Consider the following 27680-nt stretch of genomic DNA (forward strand, 5'->3'; position numbering starts at 1 on the left):
AAAATGTCACTTGGACGTGTGCCTAACTGCCCGCATCCTTCAAAAATCTTGTCATCATGTTGAGGCAGTGCGAATGGCACTCTTGAGCTGTGCAGTAGATTCAAAATAAATATTGGGCTAAATTTGTGCTTGACTAAGAACAAACAACATAAGGTCTAATCCACAACCTTCACGTACGGCATCCTTCGAAATCAGCCATGCACTTTTGCCATAAACCCTGAATCCTCCGAATTCCTCCACTTTGCAGAAAAGGATTTTGGAGGATTTGGGAGGGTTAGGGTTACATGTAGTTACGAAGGGGCTGACTTTATTTAGTGATGACATCATTGACTTTCAGTGACACATTAAATGCTAGTACGTACAGGTGTCTAAAATACGCCCCTGGCACCCTGCAGGCTAAAAAGCCTGATGTCCCTTATAATACTATGATTTTTCATTTCAGCCGTGTATACAAACAATTAGATCCAATATGGATCCTGTGGGCATATTACGTTCCAAAAATGCTGTTTAAGTAAAAAATGTGTTTTCAAGGAGTTCTACGGGTGTAATTATGAAAAATATGGCTAATTGGAAAGCTTAAATGATACGAATGCAGGAAAATTTAACATACATTAATGTACACGTACATGTGGACATTAAGAATAAAATCAACTTACAAGAGCCTTGAGAGGGCTTGCTTCATCAGCACATTCTGTGTTAGGAAGCCAAGGGATCTCGGCATTACGTGTGTCTCCAAGTGCACATTCCTTCCTTCGATTGTTGAACTGTTTGTTGATCTTCTTGATGGAATACATACAGACGGCTGATAACTCTGTGGGTTCCTTCTCATTCACTATTGACTCGGAGAAAGTGACGAACAAAACCCTCTCGCCAACCTCCAAATCACTGTTTGATGCCAAGGCAGATCCAATGGTAGCCACGTATGCTGACTGTGCAACGTTATAATTGGTTCCATCTTGCTGACACTTTAATGGTAATTCTATGTAGGAGTAATATGCTATGTCTTGTTGGCAGATTCGGGCAATTTTGGTGTAAAAGATGGGTTCAATAGCCTCTGGGTCTTTTCGCTGTATGGCTACAAAGTAACTGAAATTTGTATTTGAAAATCCATACAGGTAATCAATATTAAATGAATTGGCAGTAATAAAATTCTGAGGGATCTTTATCTCTGATTTCAGGAAATTCTCCCGATCTTCCAATATTTCAAACAGGTCACTACCACTGTTTGTTTCTGGTAAAACTCTGGTGGACAGTGTTGGAACCCCAACGTCAATCCACTGTCCGTAGGAAGTGCCCACATACATCACATCTGTGCCTGTGGGTCCTGGGGCTATAAAAGCAACTGATGTTCCATCTGCAGTGTTAGCAGCAATTTCTTGATAGCTGTCGTTACCAAGAAGCCCCAAGTCGGTGAGCCTCCTGATGACACAACTTCCCTGGTATATGCTTCCACAGACAAACAAGCGGTCCTCATTAATGACAAGGAGCTTGTTGATGTTGTCTGTTGTGGTCCTTTCATGCTCACAGGGCTGAGGTGGAGCAATACACTTAGGATTGTCTTGCCGAGGCCCAGTTTCAACCGTTGCATCAATAGCAAGATCCCCAGACAGTTTGTAGAGCCGATTGACAGACCCAACATACAACGCACTGGTGTTCTGATCAACCAGCATGTTCTTTAATTTGATGAGATTGTTCTCTGGCTGGTACAATTCCTCAAAGAAGGGATACTTGTCAGCTGAAGTATTTACTACTGAAACCAGTTGCCATAGTAGTAGACACCTGGCAACTATCTGAGCCAGACGTTGCATGCATCCTGTCATTCTAGATGCTGATGTGTTCTCCATGGTTCCTATGATGCACTTTCTGGATTAATTTCATGCGATATCCGGTCAAAATCGGCAATAATCACTTGTCTTCTGTCGGCATCACTTCAGCTTGAATGCTTTCATTCTGGGAGTGGCATCACTGAATTCCTGCTTCTGAAAAGAAAAGAAGAGATGCATCAACATCTGCAGAGTAGATGTGAGAACATATCTTCAAATATTTTCTGCATATTTTACATTCACCAGAAGCCATACCCTCAAAGCTGTATGGGGGGGTACATCCTTTATACCTCAAACCGAATTTACATGTACATGTACTTCAGACATTTACATTACCTAGGCAACTGAACCATAGACATGTATGTACACTCCCATATTTTTGTGCACCACTCAGTTAAGAGTTAGCACATGCGCACTCAATCACCTTAGTGTGGATTTCAAGGCACGCAACGTGGGATGCCGTTCCAACTCTTCTCTTGGACGATGGAGACCATAATATATTTTTATTAAAACACAAACAAATAAAGTTCACAGAGATAACCTGATAACTACAAATTGATTAGACAACCTTGTACAACTGTATTATACGAACCCAGCTGCACAAAATTTGAAACAAATTCTGAAAAAGTGATTAAAGAAAAATAAACACCATCAGATTTAAGGGAAATGCTTACACGGTCTTTCCCATTTTAAAACCACTGTTTTGAGACCTGATAAAAACACCAGTAGTATTTTAAGTTATTGTGAATTGAATGTTTTGAATCATTTGTCCGTAGTAGTGCATTAATGGAGTACATGTACATGATGTACAGTTTACATGTACTGTACATGTACACGTGCACAAGTGCACACATAAATCATGGCCGACCATCAATTGACAGAGAGCCAAAGTTGAAATTGATAAAACTATATGTAACAAAGGATAATTCACAATTCCGACACGCTGGGGATTTCCTGCGCGAATTCAATGCATGAGTGCACACACTGTACATGTATGTATGCACGGAGCAGTGTTTTCATGATGTCCAAAAGCTCACAGCACACTGCGCTTTTTGCTTAAGCACCCCGTAAAGAAGATCAATACTAATTGGCTCTCTGGTCACTGAAAAGCAATACCGACCAATAAAAACATGTAACAGATTGTATCATGTACAGCGAAACTGCGCACGGCACACATGCACATGCAAGCCTACATGTATGTACAGTGTGCATGCTACACTGTGTACAGGGCTGGCCTGTCTGAAAGCAGGCCGCGTTCGCAATGCAACAAACATAATATATTCGTACAATAATTTTAGGCCTACCGGTACATATGGAAGTCATGGCAGGATAAATGTGAAATTGTAAGTTACATGTACAAACAAATTACAGCGCTTTTTTGGCGATGTTATCCACTGTGTTTGTCATATCGTTCGTTATTTGTAAAGTGCCCTTACATTTCTTTAGGGGCGCGATTTTTTACGCTCCTTTAGGAGTGTTGAAGAGCACCTGTAGGAGCGCCTGTACAATCGCACTGCTTTAAACTGAAGGATTGTATAGGTATAGCACATGTACGCATACAGACAGTCGTGTTATGCTACATGTGTTCACTGCTGAGGAGAGGGCACTGTGATTCTGAAGCCATGTCCAAATTGCATGTAATTTACTGCAGCTTAGAGTGACACCTGAGCCAGGGTTTGTTGTTGTGGTTAAGGCTACATGCACATCCCATTGTTCCTACAATACAACATTCTCCCACCGACTAGCCACAGGTACTGGTACTTACTACTGAGGACAACAGATTGACCTCCAAGGACAGGGAAACGGCCACTGTTCCCTAGGCGTTCTGTCCTCTATGGTAAAGTGAGAAATGCACTGTTGGACATGTGTACACCGTCAGCGCAAAATTCATACATGCATCACGACAGATTTACATTGTAACTGACTTTCCAGCATGAACTTTTGACTCTAACTGCAGCCCTGCTTGTGCTCCACGGTTACTGTATACATGTGTATCTGGGTGCCGAAGTCGCCCAAAAACATGGCGCATGACTCAGGACACTTGAGGAAAAATCAACATTGTTTTTCTTCCTGTGCCTGTTGACACGAGACGGCGCAAGGATGTGTCTTGACGTGCAATTGCGGAAGCCTGTAGGAAGGCTTAAGGAACATTAGGGATGCCAAGAACAGGTCACTGATCTTTTAACGACCGTAGAACCATTTCAATGAATTAGTTTTTTTCTGGACATAATTAGATCTGTGGTCTACAGGCGTCTAGCAAATATCTCTGCATTACAGAAGGGATCAAGTCATTACGGCTTTTTCAGTCTCGTGAAGTAACGGTAACTGACTGTCTTTAAATATGTAGGTACACTGATCAAATTCAATCATCTGAATATCATGTAACAAATGCTAAGATTAACCCTAACCCCCTAGGGGGTTAGGGTTTCAACAGATCAACAACAAAAAAGATACAAAAAGAACAAAAATGTAATACAGGTAAGCATGTACTATAGGATATGTACAGGCACTGATTACATGTACATGTATACTGTATAATGTACATTACATACCGGTATATAGGCACTAAGTATACCAATTTGACAAGCATAATGCTTCTTTGCAGTTTGTCCATAATCACACTAAACTGAGTGGTAAACACGATGACCCCTACCTCCCCAAATAAGAGAAATACTGTAGAGTACACATTAACTTACTTGTACATGTACATGTACCGCTATTAAGTACTCAACAGCTGTTAGTCCACAGTTTTTTAAAAGATGAAAGTACATGCATGTTTACCAAGTATGTACATGTACAGTATACACGAACTGTGCACAACGTTTTTTTGACTCTGTAGAATATAATTTAATAATACATGTCCATGGCGACGCACGGTGCAGAGAGAATCTTGGTAATTTAGAACACGTGTAGAAGGTATCAATGATCCCTGGGCACTGCCATTCACGTCACACCCACTGGAAGTGGAAGTTGGGCTGCAGAGATGCTCCAGCCCAACACGTATTTATTATTCAGCCCGTGGACGGAATTGGAAGGTGTTGACGCTAACTGTCAGAGCCGACAAATTAGGTTGCATTAACGCAGAGACAGGCATTAATTCCGACACGTGTAGGGCCACATTTACAGAGTGGGTTGGCTGTGTGGAGAAACTGCACTGTTATTGCAGAGAGAAAGTCTGCCTATTCTTGGGAATCTGCAAGAAAGGGCACAGTGCCAGTTTTAATCCCAAACAAAACTGTCTGCACCGAACACCTGTGTTGGTAGCCAAGATGTGATTGATACCAGTATGTTGAATGCGTATAAATGTACATGTACAGTGTGAGCGAATAAATGAACAGAAAGGAATTCTTGAATGGACACACTTGAGGATATCCATACTCATACTGTTAATATTATTTTAAACATCCTGTGTTTAACCATGGATACTTATTCCTTCGTGGTTAAACAGTACACTCTAAATAATATACACTGTAGCTACATGTACAGACACAGTACATGCACATACACCAGTCCATAAAAATGTACAAATAGGTACCACACATGTACATGTACAATGAACATGTGCTACTAGCATAGAGGAGAAGAGCACAATTGAGATTCTTCAAACATGAGCCAAAACAAAAGGTAAAAACTGAAGCCTACGTGTGTACAAAATTCTTCCGAATGGGACGTTGTGTACATATGTGTAGATGTATAAAGTATATACATGTACATAGCCATCATTATATGCATGTGTCAGTGTCCATACATGAGCTCAAATATGGTACAGTATCGTATATGTACCTTGTAGTTATAGAACAAAGGAATGTCTCCACAAGGATACAGATTTGGGATGGGTGTACTTGTGTATTAAAGATTTCTGTTATGTTTTAAATATGGTACATAATCGAAACAGAACGTTGTAATTGATGCTTAAATATCAGACATGTCACTAACATGTTGTACCGGTCCACAATACATGTACAGTACATGCATTTTTACACATGAATGCATGTGAAAAATGAAATAGAATACAAAAGTCCTGATCAGCAGGTGTTAATTCAAGTCTCCTTGCACCTATTGGTTCCATTGGACACGCCTGCAGAAAAGATTTTTCTGAGTGGGTGATTACTTTGTGACTTTGGAACCCACACTGGCAAATTCATGAAACCAACAAGCTCACAAGCACTGTCATCATGCTTTTACTGGATGGTATACACTGTATTATCTTCACAATGTCTCCTCTCTGAGACACAGATATGTACAATACTTGTACAGTCTACAAGTACGGGCCATTCTACAGATCTACTATAGGTCCAAGGTTCCATGCCCATAGATCTGTGAATCAATTTCATGAATTTTGAGCGTTACAGCCAGTGAAAATACACATTGAGTCATATTTAATGCTAGATGTACATGTACATATGTAATGGCTAAAGATCTGCACTATTTCTACATGTAACTCCGTGAGTTGACAGATCTTTCCTCTTTGAAATGTATTCCTGTAAGCAGCAGGTGTCGGTACACGTACATGAGGCACTCAATTTTTATATCACATGTATCAGTTCATAATTCTTTCCACTTTCAAACAGCCAAGAGATATTCACACTTGAGAAACGACCCAAATGCATCAAAACAGACCTGTGTGCTTTGTTACTGTAAACCTGTTTATGATTTGGGACTCCTTCCACATATTAAACTTCTCTCAAAGGTAAAAACAGACAATTATTTCAGTACTAATGTGGATAGATGAACACATCCAATGCGTGTATAAGATACCAATATACATGTACATGTATAGCCCAGTATGTGTGGATGTAAAATGAAATACATGTACATGTTCATAGTGTAACTTAATCATCAGTTTCAACATTTTACGGACTCCATTTGTGAAAATGTGGCCATGTCACACTTGGTACATAATGGAACGACTACTGTGACTTGGGCACAATGCAAAGAATCTACGGTACACATGTACATGTATCTAAAATGTGTCAGTTACAGTCGTTTGAGCGTACTGTGCATGTAGAATAGTGAATATTTTTGTGAATACACGTTAGAAAGCAGACAGCCAGATTATTTTGGGGAACAAAGCCTTTAGTCACGTGACAGTCTGGCCTGTACACGTTCAATGTATGTACGCACATTCATGTACATGTTTGCCCATGAATGGAAGTACATGTACACGTGTACATGTATTCCTCAAATGCATGCATGCATGTACATGTACCTGTGTGTGCACCTGTGTAGCACAATAAAGGACAAGCATGCACATGCGGGACTTCCATTTTTTTCCCCAGTTTAACTTTAATTTTCATTCACATGAACCAGGCATCCTTGTCTTCTGGACATTCACATGTCCGTCTACTGGTACACTGACTAATCTATTGCAGACCAACTGTTCATTCTTACTATCGTTCATTCAGGGTAACACACGTGTACAATATACATACGTGTATGTACATGTGTACATGTACTGGGTTATGAATTGAGGCGTCACCACGGTGTCTCAGGGGATTTGTTGTTAATTTAGTTACAATGAATGCACAAGGTTTACTCCAGCCTATCCCAGTCAATACCAAACTTTTGCCATCTAAGGATGCATTAAAGTGCGTAATAAAATTACTGTGCATACAAATGTATATACACATGTATATATGCATCATATGTTTGTTGTTCATACACACAATGCCATAAAACGCATTCAGCAAAATTGCCTGAATTGTTAACACACTGTGCGGTATCTCCCCCACACAATAATTTCTAACCATCTCAGAGGAATACCCCTTTTAATTACTGCCTTCCAATGTGGAATTTAAGCATTCCACCGAGTGACAGTCTCATCACAAAAACCTGACACCAGGCAGAAAGCTGGTGTTGGATAACAGAATAGCGCATGCACACACAAACTGTGCGTGCCCGAGGAATTTTCCAAATGGTTGGGGCCCCAGCTTGTAATGTATGATGTTTATGTTGAAAGCTGACAGCTTATTTATCATATATCATACCTGATTAATTCTTGTGCGGCCTGCAATTGGTCTGCTGTTTATTAAGCAGCTTTGAAATCGGATCCTGATCTGGCAAGGAACAAGAACACCTCCAGTAGACCTCACTTTGAACAAAAAAATTAAGGGATCAGGGCTTTGCAAAATCTGAGTTCTGACGATAAATAACCAGGGGAACCAAAATAATGCACATGGCTGACCGCAATTAAGGGAGAAGTCTCAAGCCTCCAAAAACTGCTAAAGCTGAGGAGGCAAGGTGTCACATAATTGATTACAGGGTTAAGGATTATTTATAGCAACAGGAGGAAGTCACGTTAATTGCTTAGTAATCCACCGACTTTTAGGCCCATTAATTAAATTGCGCACCACTCACCGGTAAGCTGTAAAATGTAAAACATGATATTAAGCTGTCATGATAAAGAGGTCCACAGTATGATTAATAAATCAGACAGTGTACATCAAAAATACCTCCATGACTAAGTGTAAACTTCATGTACCGAGTACCACAATGACAAATGGAAAATCTGTCCTCCACGGGGCACCTGTGGTAAAAATGTTAAAATTTTCATTGCTCCACCCAAAGTAACCTTCCCACATCCTTCAATATCTTATTAGAATCATTGGGGGGGGGGTTCAAGCTATTTGGCAGATATGAGAAAGATGCAGTGCATGCATGTATCCATACATGTACATGTGTATTACAGTAAATGGGGAGTTCCCCCATTGTTATTTTGAAAAGGGACTGGAATCGCTGCCCCTTGACATTTTAAGTCAGTTTGAAAAAACTGGTGCACTGCATAATGGTACATTGTATACCATACAATGTACATGCAGTACATGTAGATTTTGTTTATTAGGATTCAGGAGGGTTCTGTGCAAATATACATGTATATATGCCCTTTGAGTGTACTGTATAAATGCAGTTGGGACTGAACACAAGGGAAAAGTATTTATTTGATACTGTGTTGGTACCAAGAATTCAAAACATATTACTCTGTACATTGTAGTTCAGTAAAACTCTACCAGCAGTAGCCATGTTTTATTCATGTATATGTACAATGTACACTGTGTGCCAAATTTCAATAAATCTTTCTGCGTGCCACTCAACTTGGCCCAAGGCTGAGACACTGGATTTCAAAGAACATGGGACAGTTTTTGTACATATACATATGGTACACTAATCAGCATTAGTACCCTCATAGCAATGTGCTCAAATACATGTACCTAAACTTAACTATGTATATGTATCTAATGCCACTCTTGTATGAATGTATTACATGTACACGTATATGTATAGACGAATTCACTGACGCTTCACTGGACACTCCTGATGGCCCCCATTAATGGCAGTTTAAGCAGTGTGTTAGGTTTTGTACAAGACTGTTTCATCACGAAACCAGCGGCTCTGAAACTAACTGTCACAGTGCTCACCACCAGTAACAGGGGCCGATGTAAATAACAAGCAATGGTCACTGGAAATTGGAATCGTCTACAGACATACAAATGGTAGAACTGCCATGTACCGGTATGTATGGAAGATGTAAACATCACATAAGGGCTAAAATTAGCAGTGATTCAGAATTTTACAACTTGGTAAAGTACAATATCAAGTATGTGCCAGGTCACTTTTTTTTTTAGAAACACAAAACATAGATCAGTATTCTGTGTACATTGTAGTTGAAATTTGAAACCCTACCTACATACGCAATTACGCAATTCATATGGAAGAATGATCTTTTTTTAAGAAAATGGGAATTAGAACCCATTGCATAATCACTTCAAAAAAAACAAGCAGAAAGCTACAACCCCAGGTCTTCTTTAAGTCAAGGTTTCATGCGGTGGATGAATACAATGTACCTACCGCAAGTGTACATTTCCCACACTCACTGCACTTCCTGTTTCAATAACACTCCCTATAAAAAAATAATTTGAATTTGATGACAGTTTCCTCACAGAAGCGGAAACACCAAGCCCAAATAACAGGACTCCTTTGTGCACAGTATAATGACAGGTTTGTTTTTCAGATGGCCAGACAATACTGTAGTCTTATTCCCTACATGTAGGTGTACCACGGGATGAGGAGATTTTTTGAGCAGCAAGACCGACTTTGTCCTCATTTTTGCCTGTAAATGTGTCGGACGTCCTTCAACCCTAGTTTAAGCATGAGTATCACTCCATGTAGGGAGGGGGCAAGCTTAATACGGAGGCGGAAGCTGGGGGAGGGGAAAAAACTGTGAAAACGTACAAAAGAATGTGGGCAAGTGTCAAACATGGGCCAAAACTACAGTATGGTACATGTCTTGTGCACCAACTTTGTACATAAATTACATTAACGGGACAATGGCATGTTACCTTCCTGTAACCTTCATTAGGGTGACTTTAAAAAGAAACTTGATAAAGTGCAATGACCAGCTACAATAACCTCACATGCGGAACTGCTTCTAACCAATAGAAATATCACTTACAGACATGTTATTGATGGTGCTCTGGCTTTGTTTGAAAGTGGCTTCCAGAGCTACCAGCAAGGCCAATTTACCGTCTGCTTGTACCTTCATTCAAGTGGTATTTATTGAAGACACAAAGCCACCGGTAGCTCTAGACAGACAATTTGGACATGACCTCATTTCCATACAAAGACAAGGGAATAATGATTGTCATTATCTTTTCAAAGTTCTACTGAGCCACCACGACCCTGTGTCAGTCACTGACAACCTAGTGATCTATTTTGATAATTGTGGGATTTTTCTCGACCATCATCGCAAAGCGATCATTTTATTATGAAATTTTCCTTCCAGGAAAAAAAGAAAGACGGCAGGATTACTGCAGGAACGCACCAAATGAGAATGCAGGGATCATCTCTGAATGTTCAAGACATAAGATCTAAGTGGGCTCCTAGTGGGAGGGATACATGATGACAGGGATTTTCATGTTTCCAACCCAAGAGCACCACACTATATGGTCTTTCAGCATTAATTAGGTATTTCTCCAAAATCCACTTTTCTTTTAACGAGAGGGATGAAGTACATTATAAGTGGTGAGCAACTACAGTTGAACTTTTAAACGTAGCCAAATCAGGGATTATGAACCCAAAAGTGATGCCTGCATTTTTTATAGTGATTCTCAGCACCAAAGATTTCTGTAATGCACGATGTAGATCTCTTTCCTAGGACAGCATCTTTGTTTTCAACGCCGTCAGATGTGTGAGCATGCAGGGTGCAAGTGTTCCAAACAAGCGAGCGTGTTGATCCAAATGTCTTCGAAATATGGTACAGCTGATGTGCGTCACAAAATCTGATGTCCAAACTGCTGATGCATGTGGCAATAAACCGTGCACCCGCAGGAAATGACGTCATTAGAAAGACCTACACCGCTACATGCCTACCCGTGTACTTCACACATTCATTACAGGAAAAAAAAGCAGTAACAGGTGCATGTACACTACACAAAACTGTACATGTACAGTACATGTAGCCTCCCTGTAATCTACAATCTGTTTTCAGAAACATGGATGATAAGGTGTGGAATGTGAGGAATGAAATTCTTACCCTGGATCAATTGTTCATTCAGAAATGCCCGGGCCACAGCAACACTCTTAGAATGTACAGTGTATCAGCACACCTACATATGAACAGCCAAATATGGACAGGAGGCATGATAATGGCACATCATGTACATGTAGGCCTACATGTATAAAGTACAATGTTACCATTTCTGTACCATTTTACAGCCAAATGCAAGACCTTTTCAGGCCAAGTTCAACTGAAGTGAAATGAATTATTTGCATTACTACATGTAAATGTACATGTGCACGTGTGTGCACTGCACTGACTGCAGGGACACACTCTTGTTTGGAGAGGAGGGGCGGAGATAACACCCCCTCCCTGTAGAGCATGAAAACTGAATATACCTGATTGCTAAAGTGGGGACATGACTAAGTCTAGAGCTGATTCCAAGGTCTGTTTGCACCCCGCATTATGAGATAACAACATGTACAGCATTGTAGTATAAGGCAGGAGGGGAGGGAATTCTCAGAAATCACTTCATTGCACCACAGGAGTTTGGCATTCAGCCATGGCCCAGCCCACTCAAGCTTGAATACCAACAACTGTACATGTACATGTAATAACAGTCTTATCCGAGGTAAATATCTGCATAAACCTATCTACCTGAGGAATACGACCCTTTCCTTTACAAGTACCCCCTACATTGTATGTTAGTCAGCCACAGTGTAAATATCCACAAATGTTGAAATTAAGCAGACTGGCAGGACTGATTAATCAAGTTAGCATTTTCTTTAAAGGAGTTAACAACCTGATAATTCATGTGTCCAAGTTTTGAAATTCCAAACACACACATACAGAAATAAGAATGAATCCACAATCCTTTGGCAAATCAATTAGAACTTTTAAGTTGGTGACTACTAAAATATTATGACAATAATATTCCATTACATAGTCTTTTCTTAAAAAAAAAAAGAAAAAGAAGAGGGATGCAGGTGCATACTTTCCTTCTACTTTTAATACAAAGGAAATACGGCATCCATCATTACAAGGAAAGAAAAAATTCCAGCCGACTAGTTTCAAGCAAGTATTCACAGAGCATTCCCATCGAATGCCAGCTCCAAATTCAAGCGCAAAATGGCGAGTGGCAGCGCCATGTGATATTCCTCCGGCATGCATCCTGCTTCTTCTTCAGCGGCATGTATTACCACTTTGGATGGGGCATTGCTGGGGATGCTGATGGGGAGCTCGCGGGGTAATCCGTAGCCCCTCATGCTGGAGCCGGGCAAAGCCCCTCTTTGATTTGCTTTTCTTCTTGTACAGCTACAGACGGATGGAAGATTTCCAATTAACCTCGGGAGCACTTGTCATGGCTCAGCTGGCATTTCTTCAGCGCTTGCTTTCAAATGTTTAAAATAAAAACTCTTCCTCAAGTGCTTGTGGGGGCACAGCATGATTTTATAATACAACATGGAAAATGTGTAACTTTAACCATGTACATGTACAGTATACATGTACATATATGTACATACATGTACATGCAAACTTCCAGCTTGGTGGTGATGGAACAGTGAACTGTGTGTGTTCAATGTTACTATCTTGAAGAATTTTAGTTGGAGCAATTTTCATTTCTACTCAACCTCTTGTTTATTTTGAAAGAACTTCTGATTTAATAAAGATTTTAACAGCAATTTAGTTTGACGGACCATTAGGTTCACAAATTTGTTCAAGGAGTGAAAGAAGTTTTGACATGCGATGTTTACACGGCCTTGCAAATTTTGGGTCTTTTAACCAAATGTTGGCTGAATACAAAATTGTGGACATACCTTTTTCAACTACTGTATGGTGTAAACACGTTTTCCCCTTTTTTTCTGATGTTCATTTGCCTTATAGTTCTGGACAAAATCAATCAGGTTATTTGTTAAAAGAAATTCTGCTTAGCTTGAAATTTCCCACTCGGTTGAAGTAGGCAGTCTAACAGACAACACTTCAAAACTAAATTATTTCCTAGTTAAAAATACAAATGTACTCCGTACTTTGACAAAACTTCATCAAGCTACTTTTTCCACAGCGCCTTGCAGAAACCTCTGCCAAGTTGGCACATGCCAATCGCAATTTGTGCAAAGGTGCACAATCGCCAACTGGCAACTTTGTGAAAATTTTGCTGGGGCACAAACTTTTCACTATCTCGATTCACAAATATCTTTTACTTTTCTTCTGAAAATTCACAATGCCAATGAGAATGAGAGGTCATCTGTCTGCTGGCCAACAGAACAGAGGGCTTTTTCACGCTGCACAAACCGGGGGAGAAATTTGTTTTGCAAATGATCACTCTGAAGTAGGTCTCAAAAGTTTATCAAGAATGACGTCTGCTGAAGTGCTTTTTTTTACAAACCCTGAACGACCACACCCCATTAAAATGTCATACATGTAACTTTTGGCTAACAAAAATAAGTCTCCGGTTTCTGGCAGGAGATGGATCCAAAAGTGGTGTGGCGACATGGATTTTTTTTTCACCCTCACTTTTTTCTAGAAATAAGATTCATGTACATGTATGTATAACGGGCGATCTCCATTGTGACTGCATTCACATGTTATGCTGGCCGCTAACAACACTAAAATAGACTGAGCCCTGCACTTTCTAACTCTTTAAAAGCATACATGATTTGATTTATTCACTATTTCAAAAAATATTATTACAAAAAAATAAATTAAAGAAAAGCAAACTCAAAGATTCCAAAGAGTGGAAATAGTAAGGATAACGCAAAAATGTTAAATTATCTTATTTCCATTGCAGTCCTGTGTACAATTAAACAGGACCTGAGGCCATCTCATTTGTTTGGTTCCCAGATGTAAATGTTTAATACAGAAATGACATCATCTAACAAAGAGTGTCCGACTAAATGTTTGGGAGAACAAGAGGCACTCCTTTACTGTACATATTACTCATATGTATCCCGTCAAAAATGTGTTAAAATTACGCAGTAACAAGATTCCAGTAGATCAACCAAGTTTGGCAGCCTTTGGACATTGTTTTATAGCAAATAAAAAGCTTTTCTATTTGTTGACGCACAGGTCTACGGTCGACGCACGCACTGACCAGAAATCGGAGACTTTTCTTTTTTGGCCTAAACTGGTCTTATTTGAAATATAAAAACAGACTGTGCCCCGTATAATTGTGAATCCGCTGTATCAAGAACTGTGCACAGAACATGTGCTGCTCTATTAAACTTACTTGTTTAAGCTGATGCACACATTATGAAGTGAAACTGTTCGTACTAGAGTAATAAACAAAAATGGTGCTTATCACATCGGAAGTTCTTATTTAGGTTATTGCATAAAGTATGCTCCCTGTTCTGCACAAGTTTGAACTTGTGCAGTTGTATGCACAATTTTCTGGCATGAAAAGTGAGCATACGCAAATTCTAAACTTGCAAGCTGCACGTACCAGTTCCAAACTATGAGAGTAAAATGTACCCCACTACCAAGTCTGCACTCAACACTATCAAACTTTCCAATGCCATGAAAAGTCAATTAGGGGTTTACAAGATGTCAAGGCTTCATTTATCATATCGGCCGTGGCTAACTCGGTTACAACATGATGTACAATACAGAGGTGTAGCCTGCAAAGGTTCAGGTATTAGAAGGAGAGGCTTCTGTCAATTATCTTTTAGCACAAACTCACAAAATCATGAGAAGCCGAGTGAAAAGGGCCCTTGCTTGGTGAAAAATAATTGTCACGGGTTGTGACTGTTACAATACAAATGTTACTAGTGTTCAGCCCTTTTTTCTAAAATAAATTCAAAGACCTCATAATGTCTCAAACTCACCCTATGACGATGAAAAGTAACTTATTTCAGTTCTTGGAGACCGGGTAATACGCATATTTAGTTTCCTGAAAACGCTGTAAACCGCTCCTGTGTTGGTTGTTCAACGACGCCAAACGGCTGGACAGCTGCGAGAAGAATATCCGACCCGACAACGCATCGATAACGCGTTGATAGCGCTCTGCACTCAATGCATGCACGTCGTAACTACTTGTGTCGTAACCTACACGTACCTCTATCTTGCGAAATGTACTTGACACTGGTTATGTGTCCATTGTATGCATTTTAGCGTTGTTTGGTGAACGGGAACCATCGACGGTTTGCTTGTTGAGCTTGCGCAGATCTTATATGTTTTACAACGAGTACTTCGAGACACCGTACCCACTCTCTTTTTAAAGGTGAACAAACTATCGTTGGGTGTAGAATTAGAAACAAGTTGTTTGTCCACCTCATCAGTACACTCACTGTGTTCTTTCCTCCATGCTCAGACTCAATTTGATGTACTTATTCTAATGCAAATCATCATACCTACCACAAAACATTTTTGGGGGGAATGAACAGTAAAATGTCAAAGCAAACTAAATATTTTCTACAGGAATATAATATGAAATCAGTTCTCTGAAATATGTGATTGCCGAGCTTTCGGTAATTTAGTGCCTTCTTCAGGGCAAGCAGATTGACAGGGCAGTGACTATATTCGGTTTTGGGGTTGAAGGAAGATTGGGATTTTTCGAGAAACGAAAAGGTTCAATTTTTTCATCCCTCATCGCCCAGAATGTGATGTGGAAAATACCCTTTCGCGTCGCGTCGCACCTTTTAATCGAGTTATTATTATGCAACTAAATATCTCTTTCATTTCACGAGCGCTTTTCCAAGAGAGGGCGGTATACTCCTTCTGCGGCGGCTACCGACGCGACGGTACATACAAGTAACGTTAAAGTCACGTCATTCGCGCGCTCGCGTGCATGCTGTTGGCGCACTAGCACGTATGCGGGGCGCGCGGAGGGTTGGAAAAGTTTTCGCCTTCAGTCAAAACCCCAAAGGTAAGGCCCAAGGTCAAGGAGAGTGCGAGGCCATTTGACGGCTATTCTGAGGACATTCCTTAACCATTAACTTTCACAAAGTTAATGAAACTTCGAGGAAAGAGTTTCATATACATGTCCTTAAAAGTGAAATTTAGCTGAGGAAATTCTGAAGCGTTACTCAGAAAACACTTAGTTTTTCCAGACAAGGGTCACATGGTGTCGGGTTGTGCACGGGGGTTCGTACACTCTTCTTTTTACCATGGTTCGCGGTAGTTCTCACTTTGAGCATAACTCGACATTTTGTTGGTCAGCTTTTTACAAGGTACATGTATATATCAGTCCACAACTATCGTTTATTAGGAATGGGAAAATTTCTCAAAAGCGGAAACTACATGTAGGCCTTTCTTAAAAAGTCAACATTGGTGTACAATTTCAACTGGACTCTTCAAGTTCATGATTTTTTTTTAAATCTGTGAAGTTCAGCTTGGAATTCTGCTGAAATATCCTCTGAGGGTCTCTTGCATCTCTGTCTCCGCAGTAACTGTGTTATTTTCTATGAATATTCTTTTCTTAATTTTGTTTTCTTCTAAGTATTCTATGTATTGTATTTTATTGGGTACAAAAGGAGAAGAGATGAAATGAAGTAAAGTGAAGTATGTTCATCAACTGGGATGCTATGGCATTTGAAATGACTCTTAAATGAATACACTTAGTTTTCCATTCCCCTGCATGTACGGATGGCATAGTTTAAAAGTAGAGATTCGGAAACAATTTTGAAATGGGAAATTGTGATTTATAATTTTGACCATTTTCATAAATAAGTAGTTAGATCATCAAAAGAATTGTTAAGGGAGAACTTCATAGTCAACCTCAGAACATCAGCACAAATTTGACAGTCCAAATTGAAGTAAAAATTCATCTTTAATGTACCCTTCCGTTCTCCTCAAAGGTTGTTGTCGGTGCATTGGACTTCTTGCTGTCCATTTTAATGTCTCAACTGACAGGTTAATTTTGTTCCGTCCATTTTTGACTGCAAAAGGGAGTAACAGATTTGTAAGGGCATAGCTCCGTGGGCACACATAGTGTGCACATGCTTTGTTCCCAAAAGACGTTGCTTTTTTGAAATGCTAATTGGCTCATTGTAAATATTTGTAGTGCGGGTGTTGAATAGTGTAACCACTTGGGAAGCGCTGCTAACATGTCCGGCCCCTTTTTTTGTGTGTGTCATATACATGGACGTGTACATGTTATTGTTTTAGGGGTGGCCCATTCACAGTGCAACAAATCTGGCACTGGAGACTGTTGCTTCCACTGTTATTTACTTGATACAAGAAAGAAAACTCCCATTGAGGAAACTGAACATACATGATGGATGTATTGGTCTAGGCAATATTGTCTCAGACACAGTGGTGTATGTGTATGGTTAATCACTGTGTTTTATAGGTCTAAGTTATAATGTTAACATTTTCTTGAAAAGTTGTTTAACAGTCAAGAACACTGAAGGCTGGGCACAGAAAAAATGCATTATGAGGATGTCTAAAAACTGCCCCCCTCCCCATTCTGGCTCTTGAGGGCGGTCCTTTAAAGTCTCTCCTTGCATTGGCATCCATGGTCCATATACACCATGGCATATAGGATCACACCCAGGCTCCAACAATCCACCTGTTGGCAGAGGTGTGAAACCCACCCCAGAAACAGCAGCCAGACAGTAGATCAGTATTTAATTTGGACCACATTACTATGCTGGACAAATGCTGGTTAGCCAGAATCTACGGTAGCTGTGCTAAGCAAATCAGAACATCTGCACCGTTTGCAAGGAAATTTAGGTGAAGTCCCCTTCCCTGATGTCAACAGGGTGAAATTAAATTACAATTTGTGAGGAGTTTGCTTTGACTGTGTCGCTGTGTGGGATTGTAGCAGTAGTGCCATGTGAAGAGCCCTCTATTTGTACATTAAATGTGTTAATTTATACAGTTTGCTGCCGACGACGTAGAGGGCTCTCTTTTTGCACGTCCATTAACCCCTCACAGTATGCTGCGGTAAACAAGCACAGAAATACTTCTGCACTTTTTCATTATGATGTTGGGTGTTGGCTCACTGCGTGAAGTTGTCTTGGCTCAAGTCACTCTCACAAGTTTGCAGAATTCCAGCCATTTGAGTGTACGGAAACCTGTCTAAAATTTTACATTGTGTCAAGTAACTTTGGCACAAGTTGTGGAATACTGAATGGTAAGTACATGTACATTTGGCCAATACTTGTTAATGTAACCATGATGTAACTAGCTTTTTGGTATACGCACAGTGTATCTTGTGAAATGTGCACCTCTAATGAGGAATTTTATACAGGCCTTATACCTCAAGATATGTTGGGCCATGTAAAAATTTGAACATGTTAAGTGTCCAGCTTTTGGGGGGAAAATGAGGAGGGGCTTTTAATTTCAGGGTACGTGGCCATCATTTTTCTTTTAAATTTCCAACATTGATTGGTATTGCCACTGTTCAAAGACTCCATAATTATTAGACAACAGAACTGAACATACAGGGGGTTGATTGGTTTGTTCATAAGCAAGTTAGTTCCAAGCAGGGATTCAAAGATACGAAGCCATATCCATACGCTCGTGCACCGGCTGAGTAATTCCAACCCAACCATATTTGACGACATGTTTTTGGGGGATCGCTCTGTCATCCCATAGAGTAGAAAGTGATAAAATGAGTCCAAAGTTGGAAGTTCTAACTCTATGGGAATCCATCAGTGGGGAATGGGGAACATGTCGCCCTTCCTGTCTTTGAAGTGGGAGGAATTATAGCTAGTCCGTCCCCTCTCCCTCCCACTTCTTGTTGCGGCAGAGTGAAAATGTGGACCAACATTTGATTGTACAGCTTGGTAAAGCTAATTCATTTCCTTTAAACTTCAGAATGACGTCTGAAAAATGGTAAAAACAAGTTTGGATAAAGCTGTCAGAAACTGCCTCAGATTTCACCACAGACGACTGTTAAGGGCTTTGTGCTTCGCATACACATTGTTATCATTCCACATATTGATACACATGTCACACCATGTAACTATAGACATGTGCTTTGTATGTCGTCCATCATTGGCATAAACTGTAAACAAAAAAACAAGTACATGCATTGTTTGTGGCAGTATGACTCTAAATATAAACTATGCCGAACATGTTTGAAGACATTTTTTTCAAGTAAACCTTGCAGATGTTCATGCATTCTTTTCCTGTGTGATTGTTTAAGACTACAGAAGTAAATATTGAGTGATGCTCGCCGTTTTTCCTACTGAGAAAGCTCTGAAGGTAAAGCAATTCAGATAAAAGAAAATTGACCATTGCTGACTTTGACCTGAGCTGTATGAAATTCCACAACGTGCATCATAGGAACCATGGAGAACACATCAGCATCTAGAATGACAGGATGCATGCAACGTCTTGCTCAGATAGTTGCCAGGTGTCTATTGCTATGGCAACTGGTTTCAGTAGTAAATACTTCAGCCGACAAGTATCCCTTCTTTGAGGAATTGTACCAGCCAGAGAACAATCTCATCAAATTAAAGAACATGCTGGTTGATCAGAACACCAGTGCGTTGTATGTTGGGTCTGTCAATCGGCTCTACAAACTGTCTGGGGATCTTGCTATTGATGCAATGGTCGAAACTGGGCCTCGGCAAGACAATCCTAAGTGTATTGCTCCACCTCAGCCCTGTGAGCATGAAAGGACCACAACAGACAACATCAACAAGCTCCTTGTCATTAATGAGGACCGCTTGTTTGTCTGTGGAAGCATATACCAGGGAAGTTGTGTCATCAGGAGGCTCACCGACTTGGGGCTTCTTGGTAATGACAGCTATCAAGAAATTGCTGCTAACACTGCAGATGGAACATCAGTTGCTTTTATAGCCCCAGGACCCACAGGCACAGATGTGATGTATGTGGGCACTTCCTACGGACAGTGGATTGACGTTGGGGTTCCAACATTGTCCACCAGAGTATTACCAGAAACAAACAGTGGTAGTGACCTGTTTGAAATATTGGAAGATCAGGAGAATTTCCTGAAATCAGAGATAAAGATCCCTCAGAATTTTATTACTGCCAATTCATTTAATATTGATTACCTGTATGGATTTTCAAATACAAATTTCAGTTACTTTGTAGCCATACAGCGAAAAGACCCAGAGGCTATTGAACCCATCTTTTACACCAAAATTGCCCGAATCTGCCAACAAGACATAGCATATTACTCCTACATAGAATTACCATTAAAGTGTCAGCAAGATGGAACCAATTATAACGTTGCACAGTCAGCATATGTGGCTACCATTGGATCTGCCTTGGCATCAAACAGTGATTTGGAGGTTGGCGAGAGGGTTTTGTTTGTCACTTTCTCCGAGTCAATAGTGAATGAGAAGGAACCCACAGAGTTATCAGCCGTCTGTATGTATGCCATCAAGAAGATCAACGAACAGTTCATCAATCGAACGAAGGAATGTGCACTTGGAAAGACAAGTAATGCCAAGATCCCTTGGCTTCCTAACACAGAATGTGCTGATAAAGCAAGCCCTCTCTGGGCTCTTGTAAGTTGATTTTATTCTTAACGTCCACATGTACGTGTACATTAATGTATGTTAAATTTTCCTGCATTCATATCATTTAAGCTTTCCAATTAGCCATATTTTTCATAATTACACCCGTAGAACTCCTTGAAAACACATTTTTTACTTAAACAGCATCCATATTGGATCTAATTGTTTGTATACATGCCTGAAATGAAAAATCATAGTATTATAAGGAACAGCAAGCTTTTTTAGCCTGCAGGGTGCCAGGGGTGTATTTTAGACACCTGTACGTACCAGCATTTAATGTGTCACTGAAAGGCAATGATGTCATTACTAAATAAAGTAAGCCCCTTCGTAACTTAAACACATGTACAGTAAATCTGTATATAAATAAAATGATAGTATCACAATATGTGCACATAAATGGACACTGTTCTCAGTGGCAGATGACGGTGGCTAGTGATGGAAATGGGTCCATTTCCCTGGGCCTTTCAATATACATGTAATTTCAGGTGGATACAATCAACGCAGAAGGTACTGAGTATTGCCATCGACAGGATTTCTTTTCCCCGCTTGGTGGCAACACACCCATTGCAGCAGAGGCAATCTACTCCGACAGTTCCATTCTGTCCGCCATCGCTGTCACTGCACATCTTGAGGAGACTGTCATCTTCCTTGGAGATCAACTTGGCCATCTGAAAAAGGTGAAATACTTCCCCCCCATGCATCCTCAAAATTACATCTTTGTACATGTTCAGTGAAACTGCAAGGTTTAACTTGTTGCAAAAGCTGAGACAGAGAAATAACTTCATATTGATAAAGAACTTGAAAATATTCCAAACAGAAATGTTAAATAAAAGAAAAGAGAAACACATTTATTTGCTTAGGCGAAAAAATATACCAGAGCTTCAGATACTCGGAGGGGTATTTTGTTTTGTCCTTCATACCATCTGCCGTCCCCTTCCCTACCCCCCCTCCCAGTGAAAATGCCATCCTGGGCTATGCTTTCTCTCATATTTATATGAAGTTCACCCGCTTGCTTTGCAGTTGTGGTTCAAGTCACCCACAGAAGCTGTGCTGTACGAGGAGGAGGCCATACTTGATGAATCACGGCCTGTAGTCAGGAATGGCATCAAGTTTAGCCCGGATAAGAACTTCATCTACTTCATGACAGAACGGAAGGTAAGGGCAGTACTTACCTCTGTGCGTAGCACAACAAAGAGCATAGTTCTTAAGACAGGAGTAAGCTAAAAGTGCTTAGCATGATGCTGTGTAAGCACAAAGGTTCCTAAAGTGTAATTCTTAGTTGCTGGAGCACAGTATTTTGGAGAGTGCTTAGCTTTGTGATTAGCAAAAAAATTTTTGGCAGTTTGCACAGTATGTGGTTAGCATAAGGCTATGCTTAGTGCAGTATTTTGGTGCCGGAGCAGAGTGTTGAGAAGATTGCTAAGCACAGTGTTCAGGAGAGCACTTAGCTCAGTGATCACCAACAATAAGGCATTTCTTAAGACAAGAGTCGGTACAGTCCTAAGTACGAGGCTAGGTATACTTGCCTAGTTCCTTGGGTTAGCTCATCGCATGACTCGTCACTTCAGCTATACTTAGAAGAGTACTCATCGTAGAGCTTAGCACAATAAATCACAAATTTCTTAGCAAGTTCCTTGGCACAAAAGTTAACACAATGGGTGGCTAAGTGTAGTGCGTCAGTACTGCTAGTGTTTACCACGGTATTTAGCTCATGCAGAGATTGCACATAGTGTGCAGAAGAAAACGTTCCTGAGAACTCAGTATAATAAATAACACAGTTTGTAGCAAAGAGCTTGAAGTGTAATATCATATCAGACAAGGACAGCCAATGTTTTGTTTCTGAGTATAGGTTCAAAGGAATTTTCATTGTCAATTGTACATTTTAGATGAAGGTAAGAGATGCACTTGTACCTTGTATCTAATTAGTGATTATGTGCTGCATACTTGTGGTCTTGAATTTGAGACTAGTAAATTTAACCAAGACGAGTCAGATACCAAGACCAAGGCTGAGACTAGCAAAAAATGGTCTTGAAACCAGTCTCAAATCCAACATAAAACTCATTCATAAATGGGTCATTCCATAAGGTTGGGGCACAATTTGTGACGGTGTCCTTGTTACATGGGTAACTTTTACCACCTGTCATGACCTGTAGAGTAGGTCATTTACTCTGTAAAAATAACACACACCTCTGTATTCAGCCTTGCTAAGATGTAGAATTGGAAATCCGTATGCAGGGAAATAGCTGTTCATTTTATGGAACGCATGTGACAATGGACACCACCACAAATTGTGCCCCAACCTCATGGAATAACCCAAATACCTCAGACAGTCTCCTATTAAACAACGTCAGTGCAACTTAACCGTAACATTTGATAATGCCCGCTGAGAAGTGACCACGCTCGCTGCGTAAATTACATGCTGGCACCTGAATAGAAGACAGTTTAATCGATTCTGATTGGTTAAGAGTCTGTGTGCATGCGGCTTGCCATGTGCACGCCAATTGGACAATTTGTACAAGAAATATTCCATAAAATTGACATCTCCCAATGACGCAGGATTTTGGCATTATTGTAAATCATGAAGAAAAGGGCACAGACTTCTCATTGGAATGTGCTCATGCACATGTAGCTCCATGTTTATGTACATGTGCGTTTGTAACGGCACCAGTCGTGCTATGGATACCAGTTTCAATGTTTTCTCCAGTATTACATCATACAAATTTCATTTCTCAACAGCGCCGCCAGGGGTCAGATTGTGGGAATTTTCATAAAACTCGAAGACACCGTTCAAGGTTTCAGCAAAATTACAAAAAATACAGATGCAATATAGGCATGATTTGGTAATGAATATGTGATTTATCACATACTAAACACAAAAGTAGTTAATTTTCCAAACTTTTAAAACCGTTGGAGTTGGTCTTTAAGTTGACAAATTGGGCAGATTAACAGGTACTTGATCAAGTATTTGTACCTTGCTGTGCACAAACATGCCCTAAGGACGCTCATGTTCATGGTATCCGTCAGTCTCAGAAGACAATAAAGTTGCACCTGAGTTGGTCAGTCATCAGTGGTTGATTTTAAGCACCTGCTGTGGCTGAACAGGTGAATCCTCAAGAGGCAGACTCTCTTGCATTGCTGTTGATGCTTTTCCTATGCAAGAACTCAGCTCAGAGTCCAAAGACAGGTTGCTGGAGATGATTGAACCAAGGTAGATAGAATCTTCCAATAGTGTTGGGAATGGAGTGACATCTTGCCCCATGATGTCGGTCTTTTTTAGACTGATTGTAATTGTATTTTATTGACTGTGTGTGATACTAGTGCTGCATCATCTCCAACGAGCAGTTTCTGGAGAAGCACTGCCTGCGCTTTGGTCTTTGCTCTCATCAGGTGGGCAAGGCTGATGAGGACCCATCGCTTCTGGTGTGGAGATGGATCCTGTCCTCTGACTGGGTGACACAGTCAAGCTAAGAAGCTTGGGAGGACTAACCGATCTTCCCCAGGAGGGTGAAGAGACCTTTCCTGCTGACTAAACTGAAATCGTGGTGAGGTCGATGAAAGCAATGTGGAATGGCTGTCTTTCTTCTCTACACTTCTCCTGCAGCTGTCTCGGAGAGAAGATCATGTCAATGGTGGATTTCTTGGCCCTGAAGGTGCACTGAGTCTCCGGATAGACTCGCTCCACCAGATGATGCAGTCTGCCCAAGACCAACCGAGCAAAGATCTTGCCCACAGTATTGAAGAGAGATGTGCCCCAGTGCAATTGCTCCTGATGACACCCTTGTTTTTATCTATGATTATACTGGTGTCCGGCATGTCCTGAGGTACAGCACCTTCCTCCCAGCACTGAAGCAGAAGCTCGTACAGGTGGTTGTAGAGGGAGCTCTGTTTACTGGCAAGCTTGATGACTTCTGGAGGTCAATTCCTGGGGCTTTACTAGCAGGCTAGCGACTCGGTGGCCTTGCTCAGTTCGCACAGAAGGCAGTTCGTCTAGCTCTTCCATAATGGGAGGCTGAGTGATGTTCCGGATGGCATCTTCCATGACAGTGTTCTCCCTTGAGTATGCATGCTGTGTAAAAGGGGTCCATTTGCATGTAACTCAAAGAATCTTGACTGTCACATTTAAACACAGGACATATTTATGTGGCATTGTAAAGATGTCCATTTAAAGGGTCAGTGCAGTATAGGCTTATAATTTTGTCTAGCAATATGCAGATATGTCCCATTCATGGCCTTACTGTCAATTTTTGTTTGGCCATATTGAAAGGAGTTTGGTACGTTATTTGTGCTTTTCACACTAATGAATTTCTACATGTATTTTCACGAGCATCAAAACTTCAAAATCCCACTGTCTTTTCTGGGCAGGAATTTCCTGCACAGCTGTTTCAAATAAGTTGATACATTGGTCACAATTTATTCACAGAATCTCTATACATGTACCTTCCTCGGAATGATTTCAAGGCAACAGCACCCACATCAGTTGTCTGAAAGAAGCATGGAAATATTTTATTCTTAAAACTTACATGTAGAGACTTGCAGGAAATCCAAGAGAATTTCATCTCGTGGACCTTTTAAAAGTTTGCGTCATTGTCTGCGGATTACAGACACATACATGAATATGTCTCTCCTACCCTTGTTTTAAATTCTGCACAGACTGCATGTACATGTACATGTACATGCACATCATGGATTCTCTTTCTGGATGCACCCAGCAAACATGTACCGGGTACCATGTATTCCTGGAATAACGGTTGTCGTGGGCACATGTATTGGAGGTCATGAATTGTTGACAGATTTAGTCACCAAATCTGAGCAGGCCTCATTGTTACAGCTGTGCGTGAATACAATGTAGGTACATGTAGCTTTTGTTGGGGAAGCTAGTGGAAAAACGAAAGAGGATATTCATCCCAGGGAATGTTTACTCAAGTGCAGACTGAACCACAAGTACAAACACAAAGGGAAGGAATAAACATGTGATTTGAATAACATCACTAATTTGGACAAATATAAAAATCAAATGACATCAACATGAATTTTCATTTCAGTCGAGCTAACGTTAACAAATTTGACATTCACTTTTATGTACATACTATCTGGAAGTTGAAACTACTGGTACCAGGAATGAAGTTGTGGTTGAAGAGCCTCCTGATTGGCCATTTTCTTTCATTTTCCTTGGCTTGTAATTTTCTACTGTTACAAATTTTAACCCGTTGTACATGTGGATCTTCATCGTCACGTACGGATATATGGGAGTATATACATGTATTTTGCTTGAAAAATTATGTCAGATCACAAACAGATGTCCCAGAATTGGTTGACTTTCAAAAATAAAGGCTGACCCAACTGCCTCGTGTCGGAATCTATCTACATTTATTCGTTATATTCTCACAAAGATGAATTCTGTAAGCTGGCCCTCACAAACAAGCCCCCTTTTTGTCCCACTTGCAATTTTTTTGTTGTTCTTAATCATGCCACTCTGTAACAAGGGCAAGGACTCATAATGTAAACATCCTTGTTGGTATTCTCCACCCACATGCCCAACATTAGAATAGGGAACACTGAAATCCATTGAAGGTAGAAAAATTCCATTTATGTGTGGGATATAGATTTGATTTTGTAGATGTGCCAAAATGCTCACAGATTAGTATATATGGTTAATGCACTTCTAGTGTTACTGTTGCATTCTCTACATAAACCACCAGTTTCCTTGGAAGAGGGAAATCAAAATGAGATAAATTCAAAATAAGAAAACATTATTTTGGGGGCTCTGAAATATTGCCAGACTTGACTACAGTCATGTTGTAAAAGCAGTGTGCTCACTAGCTATTTCATGGCTGTGTCGGGCGAATATGCACGTACATGTACAGAAAAGTGTACAGCCTTTTTACATGATCATGTATTCTTGAAAGCTGAAAGTATCATAATTAGCTACGCAGCTGTCACAGTCAAAGCCACACCCTCCAGCCACAGCTGAATTATTTGGCTGCAGCTTGAAATTATGCACAAGTCTAATGGTTCCAATAGAGTTATACAATATCAAGCCATAGCCAGGTAATTTGGAAATGACCTATACCAGACACACATTACTCATGTCACCGTGTATATGCAGCACTTATGATGCTAGCATGTACTAGTATGACATGCTATAAACACTAAGCATTAGAATTTCTCAACTATTTCCTTGTTAGCTGTTTCCAAAAGCAAACATAGATTTTTTTCACGATTTTCCCCCCATTTTTTCTGCTTTTCTAAATAATAATAATAATGATACAGTTTTCATATACACCAAGGTTTCGATATGAATATAAATATAGTTTTGGCAAAGGTGTTTTTTGTTGCCTTTTTTCCCCTGCGAGTTCAGTTGTACAGTACATTCCATTGACCATGTAGAAAGTTTTTCTTTAAAGGATTTTCCTTTGCAAGCTCGTGAATAGTCCCAACTTGACACTCATATAACGTGGTCCTAGAACCATGATGACATCATCATCAAGGGTCACATGATACTTGATGCAAGTTATAGTGTTTGCAGGCCAATATTTCTGACTCTACAAGTCCAGCTTGGTTAAGAATTGGCAACTTCTGGCAAGTCTACCCAGACCAGGGGTTATATGCAGATTAGAGGGCAATGTCATGCTGATACTTTCAAATTAAGTTTTAGGATTTTTTTCTTTTTTATCATTATTTTTCATCTTTAAGTATCTTCTAATCCACACAAGAAATTTACAAAACTTCTTTTATGTAAGACCTTTCAAAATACTTTCAAAGTAGGCCTGCAAGTGAATGTTGATAATAATGACATCTTCTTGATTTATATACGAGAAAAAGGTAGATTGACACATTTTTGTGTACATGCCAGTCTTGAGGTGAAAGCCTGATTTTAGGCTTTTTCATGTCAGACGTTTGGCCAGTTTCCAACCTTGACAGGGTAGGTTAACA

The 27680-nt window shown here is 40.2% G+C and overlaps 2 protein-coding genes across 10 annotated transcripts in view; one reads left to right on the plus strand and one right to left on the minus strand.

Moving 5' to 3' along the window:
* LOC110986460 (plexin-A2-like) overlaps window positions 1-15368 on the minus strand; it is an 80391-nt gene extending 65023 nt beyond the window's left edge. The window contains exons 1-3 of one of the 5 annotated variants that reach the window (XM_087136190.1): window positions 15138-15368; window positions 7811-7874; window positions 657-1979 (exon numbers count right to left, since the gene is read on the minus strand). In XM_087136190.1, coding sequence (XP_086992316.1) covers window positions 657-1844 — 1188 coding nt within the window. In that variant the 5' untranslated portion in view covers window positions 1845-1979; window positions 7811-7874; window positions 15138-15368. Of the gene's footprint in view, window positions 1-656; window positions 1980-7810; window positions 7915-11352; window positions 11426-15137 lie in introns of all 5 variants that reach the window. The other 4 variants (XM_087136189.1, XM_087136187.1, XM_087136188.1 and 1 more) reach the window with 4 other exon arrangements.
* A 789-nt stretch (window positions 15369-16157) lies between these two features.
* LOC110986932 (plexin-A2-like) overlaps window positions 16158-27680 on the plus strand; it is a 32795-nt gene continuing 21272 nt past the window's right edge. The window contains exons 1-4 of one of the 5 annotated variants that reach the window (XM_087135831.1): window positions 16158-16177; window positions 19406-20738; window positions 21233-21424; window positions 21768-21902. In XM_087135831.1, the coding sequence (XP_086991957.1) occupies window positions 19551-20738; window positions 21233-21424; window positions 21768-21902 (1515 nt within the window). In that variant the 5' untranslated portion in view covers window positions 16158-16177; window positions 19406-19550. Of the gene's footprint in view, window positions 16178-17714; window positions 18389-19405; window positions 20739-21232; window positions 21425-21767; window positions 21903-27680 lie in introns of those variants that run through there. The other 4 variants (XM_087135832.1, XM_087135830.1, XM_087135833.1 and 1 more) reach the window with 4 other exon arrangements.

This window comes from Acanthaster planci, linkage group LG04 (assembly GCF_054643075.1).
Source record: "Acanthaster planci isolate LZ-2023a linkage group LG04, COTS_SCS, whole genome shotgun sequence".
Lineage (NCBI taxonomy): Eukaryota > Metazoa > Echinodermata > Asteroidea > Valvatida > Acanthasteridae > Acanthaster > Acanthaster planci.